At 36.5% G+C, this 10,535-nt stretch overlaps 1 protein-coding gene across 1 annotated transcript; it reads right to left on the bottom strand.

Moving 5' to 3' along the window:
* Nucleotides 1–9,714: 9,714 nt before the first annotated feature.
* On the bottom strand, nucleotides 9,715–10,023 carry LOC116560957 (glutamine synthetase-like). Its single transcript, XM_032292567.1, has one exon. It carries the CDS (start codon nucleotides 10,021–10,023, stop codon nucleotides 9,757–9,759), a length of 267 nt encoding a protein of 88 aa, XP_032148458.1. The 3' UTR covers nucleotides 9,715–9,756.
* Nucleotides 10,024–10,535: the final 512 nt, after the last annotated feature.

Below are 10,535 nucleotides of genomic sequence, written 5' to 3'. Positions count from 1 at the left end.
GAACTGCTTTGCATCTCAAGTAAAGGAAATGCCAAATCAGAGTGGCTGTTCTGCATCATACTGTAGGAGGTGTGCTGCATGGGTCCTCTGGGCACAAAGCCCTGGAAAGCCTTTCCACACAACTGGAATATTCCCATTGGGATCCCCCATCCCATCTGGGACAACAATGTTCCAAACTTAATTTAGGAATTTGGCAAATCTGCGCTAAGGATGCCATCTAGCACCAAAAAGGAAAAACAGGGAAGTATGACTTCCCCAAATGAACAAAACAAAGCTGGTGACTGATCCTGATGAAATGGTAATGTGTGAGCTCTCAGAACAATAATTCAAAATAACATTTTGAGAAAACTCAGAAAATTGTGAGATAATACAACAAATTTAGAAATTTCTCAGATACATTAAATAAAGTAATTTAATAATAAAGTTAATCAAATATAAATCCTGGAGTTGAAAAATGCAATAGTCAAACTGAAAGTGCATTGGAGGGATGGCTTTCAACAGCAGAAGAAAAGAATCTGCAGTTTGAAGACTGATTATTTAACAAATATACAGTTGTGGAAGAAAAAATTAAAAGAATGAAAATGAACGAAGAATGCTTACAAGATCTAGAGTACAGCTTCAAAAAACAAATATATGCTATTGACTTTCAATAGATTGTTTAAAAAAATCAAGGATTAAAGAAGTTATTGAAACAAATAATAACAGAAAATATTCCAAATACAGAAAAAAGATCTAAATATCCAGGTACAGGAAGATCAAAGATCATCAAAGAAATTCATTTCAAGTAAGACTATTTCCAGGCATAAAATAATCAAACTCTCAAAAGTTAAGGACAAACGAAAAATCCTAAAAGCAGAGAGAGAAAGAAAATAAATGAAATATAAAGGAGATTCAATTCATTTGGCGATAGACTTCTCCATGAAAACTATACAAGCCATGAGGGAGTAGAGTTAACATATTCAAAGTGCTGAAGAAGAAAAAAAATCTGCTGCCCTAGAATATTGTGTTCAGCAAAACTTTCTTTGAAACATGGTGTAGAGATACTTTCCCAAACAAACAAACAAACAAAAGCTGAGGGAACTCATAACCACTAGACTTTTCTTACAAGTAATGAAAAAAGGAGTTATTTAATGTAAAACAAATGGCTGCTAATTTGCAACAAGAAAATATCTGACGGTATAAAACTCACTAGTAAAAGTAAGTAGAGATAAATTCAGAATACTTTAATAGTGTATTTATGGTATACAAACCACGTATATATTTAATATGAATAATAAAGAAACAAACATATCACATATCATAATGGCAACAATTTGTTATGAGATAGGATGTACAAAAAGACAGCACAAAGTCAAAATTAGGAGCAGAAGAAGTTAAAGCATGAAACTTTTTACTTTTCTCTTTGTTGTTTCTTTTCTTTTTATGATCAAAAGTTAAGTTGTCATCAGTTTAAAATAACTTTTCATAATATTAAGGTGTTTTTTTTTTTGTAAACCTGTAAACCTCATGGCAATCAAAAAGCAAAAAGCTAAAATAGATACACTAAAAATAAAAAGAGAATTTAAAACATACTACCAGAAAAAAAATTACTTAATTGCAAAGGAAGACATATAATAAAATAAAAAAGAAAGAGTAGTTACAAAATAATCAATTGAGTGCGAGTAGACTAATTCTCCAGTAAAAAGAAATTATGTCTTAATAGATGTAAAACAAGACTCTTAATGGATGAAAAACAAGACCCTAAGTATATAGTTCTTTTCTTGTTTTTCATCCATTCCGAGTTTCCTACAAGAAACTTAACTTTTCTAATAAAGCTACACAGACTGAAAGTGAAAGGCTGGAAAAAGATACGCCATGCAAATAGAAACCAAAAATGATCAAAATGAGCAATAGTTATATCAGATAAAACAGACTTTAGGTTAGGTGCAGTGGTTCATGCCTGAAATCCCATCACTTTGGGAGCCCAAGGTGGGTAGATCACGAGGTCAGGAGATTGAGACCATCTTGCCTAACACAGTGAAACCCCATCTCTACTAAAAATACACACACACACACACAAAATAGCTAGATGTGGTGGTACAGGCCTGTAGTCCCAGCTACTCGTGAGACTGAGGCAGTAGAATCACTTGAACTCAGGAGATGGAGGTTGCAGTGAGTTGAGATCACACCACTGCACTACATACAGCCTGGGCCACAGAAAGAAGTTCCATCTCAAAAAACAAAACAAAACAAAATAAACAAAAAGTAAAAACAGACTTCAAGTCAAATCTGAAAAAGGCTATTTTATAATGATAAAGGGGTCAATTCAGCAAGAGGACATAACAATTGTTATAAACATGTATATGCACACATATGTAAAGCAAATGTTAATAGATCTGAAGGGAGAGATAGAATGCAATACAATAATAGTAGAGGACTTAAACACTCCACTTTCATCAATGGACAAATCATCAGACAGAAAATCAACAAATAAATATTAGAATTTAACTTCACTCTAGACCAAATGGATCTAACTGACCTTTACAAAGTACATTATTCAATTGCTATAGAATATAGATTATTCTCATAAGCATATAGAACATTTTCCAAGATAGAAGATATGTTAGTCTACAAAACAAGTTTCATAAATTCCAAAAAGTCGAAATCATATTAAATATCTTTTATTACCACAATGAAATAAATGTACAATTAAATAATGAGATTAACTTTGTAAACTATGCAAATATATGAAAATTAAACAAGGTGCTCCTCAACAATCAATGGGCCAATGAAGAAATTAAGAGGGAAATTTGAAAAGTTCTCAAAACAGATAAAAATGAAAATGCCACATACCCCAAAGCAATGCTAACAGGACAGATTATAGCAATAAATGCTTACATCAAAAAAGTAGAAAGACTTCAAATAAACTACCCGATGATGCACCTCAAAAAACTAGAAATGCGAAAAAAATAACCCAAATTAGTGGGAGGAAAGAAATAAGATCAGAGCAGAAATACAGAAAATAAGGACTTAAAAGTAACAAACTATCAACAAAACCAAAAGTTAGTTTTTTGAAAAGATAAATAAAATTGACAAACCTTAAACAGTCTAAGAAAAAAGAGAGAAGGCCCAAGTAAAATTATAGATGAAAAAGTAGACATCATATCTAGTATAACAGAAATACAAAGAATTATTGGAGAATATTGCCAGCAACTATATATCAACAATAGAAAAACCCAGAAGAAATGAACAAATTCCTGAACACACACAATCTACCAGACTGAACCAAGAAGAAATGCAAAGTCTCAACAGACCATTAACAAGAAACAAGATAATAACAAGTCTCTCACCAATGAAAAGCCTGGGACCTGGATCTGATGGCTTCACTGATGAAATTTAAGAAGAAGTAATACCAATTCTACTAAAACAATTTAAAAAAAAAAAAATTAGGAAAGGAAAACTTCTAAACTTATTATATAAGACCAGCATTATCTTTATACAAAAACTAGACAGTGACATAATTAAAAAAGAAAACTCCAGGACAACATTTTTTGGTGAATATAAATGCAAAAGTCTTCAAAAAGAAAATACTAGCAAACCAAATTTGACAGTACATCAAGAAGATAATACACAATGGTCAAGCAAGATTTATCCCAGGGAGGCAAGGATGATTCAATATACACAAATAAATAAATGTAATACATCACATTAACAGAATGAAAGAGAAAAACCATATGACTATATTAATACATGCTGAAAAAGCGTTCTACAAAATTCAATATCTCTTCATGACAAAAACTCTCAACAAACTGGGTATGGAAGAAAAATACCTCATAAAAAGGCCACATAAGGCAAAACTCAGCCAGTACCATATTCAGTAGAGAAAAATAGAAAGTTCTCTAAAATCTAGAACAAGAAAAGAATGCCCATTTTCACTACTGTTATTTAACATTGTATCAAAAGCCCTAGCCAGATAAATTGGGCAAGAGAAAAAATTTAAAGGCATTTAAATTGGAAAGAAATAAGTCAAATTGATATTTGCAAATGACATCTTCTTTTGTTTAGCAGTTATTTTAAGTTTGGGGTACATGTGCAAGTTTGTTATATAGATAAACTTGTCATGGGTTTTTTTTATAAAGATTATTTTGCCCCCCAGGTATTAAACCTAGTACCTATTGGTTATTTTTCCTGATCCTCTCTCTCCTCCCTCCCTTCACCCTATGATAAACCACAGTATGTGGATATGATATTATATTTAGAAAAACTTAAAGCCTCCACCAAAAATGTGTCAGAACAGAAAAACTAAGCCACTAAACTTGCAGGAGACAATATCAGCATACAAATATTACTGTTAGAAGTAACACTACCTGTTAGAAGTAATAATAATATTTGTATGCTGATTTTGTATCCTGCAAGATTGTTCACGGATTGTTCAAATACTACCGTTACTTCTAAAAAGTTTCAAATATTGTTCACTGAGTGTTCAAATATATTCTAACAGTAATATTTGAACACTAAGTGAACCATCTGAAAAAGAAATAAAGGAACAATTTCACTTGTACTAGTTACAAAAAAAGTTTAAAGACATAAGAAAAAATGTAATCAAAGAGGTAAAAGCCCTCAACAATAAAAACTATAAAACACTGATGAAAGAAAGTGAAAAAGACATGAAATATGGAAAGATATCTCATGTTCATGGATTGGAATAATTAATTTTGTTAAAATGTCCATTCTTAACCCAATGTAATCTACAGGTTCAGTGCAATCTGTATCAAAATACCATGACATTCTTTACAGAAATAGAAAAAAAAAATCTTAAAATTTGTATGGAACCACAAAAGACCCTGAATAGCCAAAGCAATCCAGAGCATAAAGAACAAAGCAGGGGCATCATGCAACCTGATTTCAAAGTACAGTTGACCCTTGAACAACACAAGTTTGAACAGTTCAGGTCCATTTATATCTGAATTTTCTTCTGCTGCTGCCACCTGTACGACAGCAAGACCAACTATTCTGGTTTTTCTTCCTTTTCCTCTCCTTACTCAATGCAAATACAACAAGAATACTTTTATAATGATCTGCTTTCACTTAAGGAATAGTAACTATATTTTGTCTTTCTTATCAATCTTAATATTTTCTTTTCTTTACATTAGCTTATTGAAATAATGCAATATATGATAAATAATATATATGCTAATACATTATGTTATTAGTAAGGCTTCTGGTCGATATTAGGCTATTACTACTTTCATTTTTGGGAAGTCAAAAATAAAATAATTTTCAAATGTGTGAGAGTTGGCACTTCTAACTCCCTGTGTTGTTCAAGATTCAACTATAACTACGCGGTATAGTAACCAATGTGGTATGGCACTGACATGAAAGTAGATACACAGACCAAAGAAAAAGAATAGAGAACTCGGAAATAGATCTTCATATTTACAGCCAACTCATTTTTGACAAAGGTACCAATAATAAATATTGGGGAAGCAATGGTCCCTTTAATGGTATTGACTAGATATCCTTAGGCAGAACAATTAAACTAGAACCTTGTCTTTCCCTATGCATAAAAATCAAATGAAGAGATAAAATATTTAAATGTAAGACCCAAAACTATGAAACTACTGGAGGAAATCATTAGGAAAACACTTCAGGACATCTGTTGGTCTGAGCAAAGATTTTTGTGGTAAGACCTCAAAAGCACAGACAACAAAAGTGAAAGTAGATAAATGGGATTACACTAAGCTAATTGAACTTCTGCAAAGCAAACAATCAACAGAATGAAGAAACAACCTACAGAATAGGAGAAAATATTTGCAAACTATCTGACAATAAATCAATAATCAGAACATATAAGGACCTCATACAACTCAGCAGCAAACCCCCAAAAAAATCTGATTTAAAAATGAGCAAATGATCTGAACAGACATCTCTCAAAAGAAGACCTACAATTGTTCAGCAGGTATTTCTGTTTATGTAATCAACTAGAGACTCAGAAGTAGATTTGCACACATGGTAAAAAAAATTAGATAAAAGTATCAAAATAGTTTAATGAGAAGAGAAAACATTTTCTGACAAATAATGCTGGAAATACTGGGTAAATGTAGGAATCAAAAATGAATTCAATCCCATTATAATTTGAGATGAAAAATAGACCAAGTGGTATGGTTATAACCATATAACTTCTAGTATAAACACAGGAAACTATAATTATAATTCTGTGAAAAGCAAATATTTCTTAGAACCAAATTAGTAATGTCATAGATGAAATGATGCCCCCATGAAGATGTATATGCTCTAATTTCATGAAACGATGAACATGTCACTTTACATGTCACTTCTTATAGCATGGAAAGAAGACTTTGCAGATATGATTAAGAATCCTGAGATGGAATGTGGGTGACGGAGGATCCACCGGGGGGTCTTGGCCAGCAAGAGGGTCCCAACCTGAAAGAGGGGGTGTGCAGAAATAAAGAGAGACAGAAAAGCTGGGGTCTTGAGGACTGAAAAGGCAATGCCTAAACAGCGAATTAATTTTTGTCCAGGGTCTCAATATATACCTTAAGATCATAGGTGTTTAGGTGTTTACACAATCAACAATGGAAAGTTACAAAATATAAGATCACAAAAACAATTTTAAGCATGACATTCAAGGATCATAAAAGCGGGCAGGTGGTATGCTTTATTTGTTTTTACCAAAACACACTTTTGTAAATAACAATACCTAAGAGTCACAAGCTAAGCCATAAAGTCATTATCTAGGGTTCAAGGCAGTCATGTGGATAAAGTTAAACTTCTTGAAAAGTAAAGTCATAAAGGCCATGCAGAGGCCTAGTGGAGACATAATGTCTGACAAAACCACACGACCCTTGCCCAAGCGTTATTGCATTCAGAAGTAGAAACTTTTGCAAGATCAGTCATTTCTTAGTTCCTTGTTTCCCATAGCTTGAATGCCTCCAGCAGCAAACTGTGTTTGGGCTCAAGCTCACCATCTGGTGAGGCCCACACATAAGGGGGGGCCTCACATGGGAGCGTTCCCCACAATGGAAAGAACGCTGAATTTTCAGGCTAGAACCAATATATTCAAAGGGGCTCCTGTATGAGGGATAGAAGAGGGGCAGACTCAAAGTAGATGTGACAAAGGAAGCAAGGTTAGAGTAATTCAAGGAAGGAGCATGAGTTACCGAATGCAGAAAACCTTTTCAAATTGGAAAAGGAAACACAATGGATTTCCTTACAGAGCCTCCAGAAGGAGAGCAGTCCGGCAAACACATTTTCATTATTCTGACTTCCAGAAATGTAAAATAATAAGTTACTCTTATTTTAAGCTACAAAATTTCTACTAATTGGTTATAGCAGCAATAGGAAACTAATGCAAGTCTATTAAAAATACAAATGTATAAATTTCATGTAAAATATCACTTATGCTCCTCTAAAGACATCAATAAAAAAGTCAATAGGTAAGTCTCAGTCAAACACACACACACACACAGAAAGAGGGAGATAGGAAGGGTTGCTAGTACTTATAGCAATACATAGTGTTACAAAGTAATGAAATACTAACGCATGGGGAATATGAGTTAATCTCAAAATCATTGTATGAGTGCAAGGCATCAGACACAAATAGTACATAGTTTAGGTTTTCACTTATAAGTTTTAAGAACAGAGGCGGAAGTAATATGTGTGTGTCTCTGTATGTAGGGGACCTGTATGTGTGCATAAAATCAGACAACTCTCATTCAGAACACAAAATAACTCCTATAATCCAATAATAAAAAATAATAAAAATGAATACTATATAAAAGAAGATGCATAATGGGCATTGTATATGATAATGCTTTCAGCATTATTCATAAACAGAAAAATACAACTTTAAACTAATGTCATACAAAGTTGATCTATCACCACAAACTCACAAGGGCAACTAAAATAAAAAACTGATACTACCAAGTGTTGATGAAAATATGGAGCTACTGGAACTATAATTCATTGCTGGTGCAAGTATAACCAGGCTGGGCACAGCGGGTCACGCCTGTAACCCCAGCACTTTGGGAAATCAAGGTGGGTGGATCATGAAGTCAGGAGTTCAAGATTAGCATGGCCAAGATGGTGAAACTCTGTCTCTACTAAAAATATGAAAATTAGCCAGACACAGTGGCAGGTGCCTGTAATCCCAGCTACATGAGAGGCTGAGGCAGAACAATTGCTTGAATCTGGGTGGGAGAGGTTGCAGTGAGCTGAGATTGTGCAACTGCACTCTAGCCTGGGCAATAGAGTGAGACTCCATCTCAAAAAAAAAAAAAAAAAAAAAAAAAAAAAAAAAAAAAAAAAAAAGTACAACCAAAGGAGACCCAGGATGAGTAGCTTCTATCTGCCCTCAGGTCATCTTGCTGTCTGCCTGAGTCTAGCTGTGTCCAGGGTTTTTATGGGCTTCAGATGGGAGAAAATGCATGCTGATTGGTTCCGTAGGTGGCCATGGGCAGCTGAGAAAGCACCATAAGTTCTCATTCTGATCTGCAGAACAGGTATCCCAGCCCCTATGCTCCAGGCCTTCCCTGGCTTGAAGGTAGGGCCTCACTGGGGAACCACTTCTTTCCCCACTAGAACCTGTCTGCTTCCTGCCACCATCAACTTGCCATCTAAGGCAGCCCACACTGTGCCAAGGGGTGCCTGCAGGCCTGCATGGAGCTTCCCTCACCCTTGCTTGGCCTCCCTTCTGTGCTCATAGATGCCCCTGGTCCAAAGGGGCCCGAGGCTGCAGGGGCCTGTTATGTCAACACTGCCCCAAGTGTGCACATACCCAGCCAGGTTGCAACTGTGCCTGGGCTCAGCCTCAACGTTGCTCCAAAATTAGAGTGGGCACCAGGAGCCAGGGGAGGCCAGGCAGCAGAAGCAGGCACTTCTCAGTCTGGGGGAAAGGGGGCTTCCCAGATTCCTGAGAACACAGGGATGGCCAGGTCCATAGCCTTGGCTAGCAGGCTACAGCTACATCTGGGAGTGTGTAGCTCCCACCCCTCCAACTCAGACATACAGCCCGGTGGCACCTCCCCCTCTACAACTGGCATCATAGCAGCAGCTGCTCCAGATGGGTGGCTTCTGCCATGAATTTCATAGAATCTAGTTAGGAACCAGACATTTTCTAGACCCCCCTTGGGATTAGAGGCATGGATGTGGTACTGGTGCCACTTGCTTATTTTCTTGTTGGCCTCCTCAATGTACTTCATACTTTTCTCCTCCCATATGGCCTTACTGCCAAAGTTAGTGTGGCAGCCTGCACCATGTCAGTTCCCAGGAATGGGCTTCGGGTGAAAGGTTGCTGCTCTCACCTCAAAGTCTTCACATACACGACACAAGATGAAACGGGCCACCTGGAGATGATCTCCCATGCTGTTTCCTTCATAGGGTCTGATTTGGAATTCCCATTGGGCAGGCATGACATCAACATTAGTTCCTGAAATCTTGACTCCAGCATACAAGCAGGTTTTGTAATGAGCCTCCAAGATGTTCCTGCTATAGGCTTTATCTGCTCCCACAGTACAATGATAGGGACCCTGGTGTCACAAAAAGCCATTGAAAGACCAACCAAAGGGCTGCCCATCTGTCTCCCTGAGGGTATATTTCTGCTCTATGCCAAAGCAGAGGTGCTGGTTGCTCACCATGTCCATTACCCATTACAGATATATTTGAAAACTTCACAGAAGACCAGCGTGTTATGTGCTGGTTGCTCACCGTGTCCATTATCCATTTACAGATGTGCCTCAAATTGGTCTCTGCAGGCTTTCAACTGTACTTGAAAACTTCACAGAAGACCAGCTTGTTATGGTCCTTGTGGAAAGGGTCCTGAAACACGGCAGCAGGCATAAGATACACGTCACTGTTGGAGCTTTCAGACTGTAAAGTACTAGAGCCATCAAAATTCCACTCAGGCAACTCTTTCACACACTTGGGCTCACTGTCCATGGTACGGATCTTGCAGCACAGTCCTTCTCCACCAACACTGATCCTGATACACATGGCCTGGACTTTCTCACCCTGAGGCAGGGACATGTACACCTGCTTGATGCTTTTGTTTAAGCAGGAACTTGCTGAAGGATTCGTGATGGACAGGTGTTCTGCGGGCTGAGTTGGCAGGTAAAGGTAGGCCTAGAGCAGGTGGGTAAAGATGGGGAGGGAAAAGAGGGGCCTGCTGTGATGCTCAGACCTCCACTCTTCCATGCTTGGCTCTGCCTCCGTAGATTAAAAGTCATCTCTAGATCACTTATAATAGCCAATATGATGTAAATGTTATGTAAACACTTGTTATATTGCTTTGATTAGGGAATAATACAAGAAAAATAATCTGTACATGTTCAATACAGACACATTTTTTTCCCCAAATATTTTTTACTCTTGGTTGGTTAAACCCAAGGATGCCAAACCTATGGACAGGAAGAGTTGATGGTGTTTACAAGAATCCACAGTGTTACAAAGTAAGGAAATGCTAGCACATGTGGCAACCTGGATTAAACTCAAAAGTATTATATAAGTGAAAGGAATCAGACATAAATGGTACACAGTTT

Source organism: Sapajus apella, unplaced genomic scaffold (assembly GCF_009761245.1).
Source record: "Sapajus apella isolate SASKATOON/1434 unplaced genomic scaffold, GSC_monkey_1.0 scaffold28, whole genome shotgun sequence".
Taxonomy (NCBI): Eukaryota; Metazoa; Chordata; class Mammalia; order Primates; family Cebidae; genus Sapajus; species Sapajus apella.
The sequence above is the reverse complement of the archived record's forward strand: the minus strand, read 5'-3'. Positions and strand labels throughout refer to the sequence as shown.

What these genes read in the sequence shown, in the direction of transcription:
- LOC116560957 (XM_032292567.1), bottom strand. Translation starts at nt 10,023, where the DNA reads ATGTCCCTGCCTCAGGGTGAGAAAGTCCAGGCCATGTGTATCAGGATC.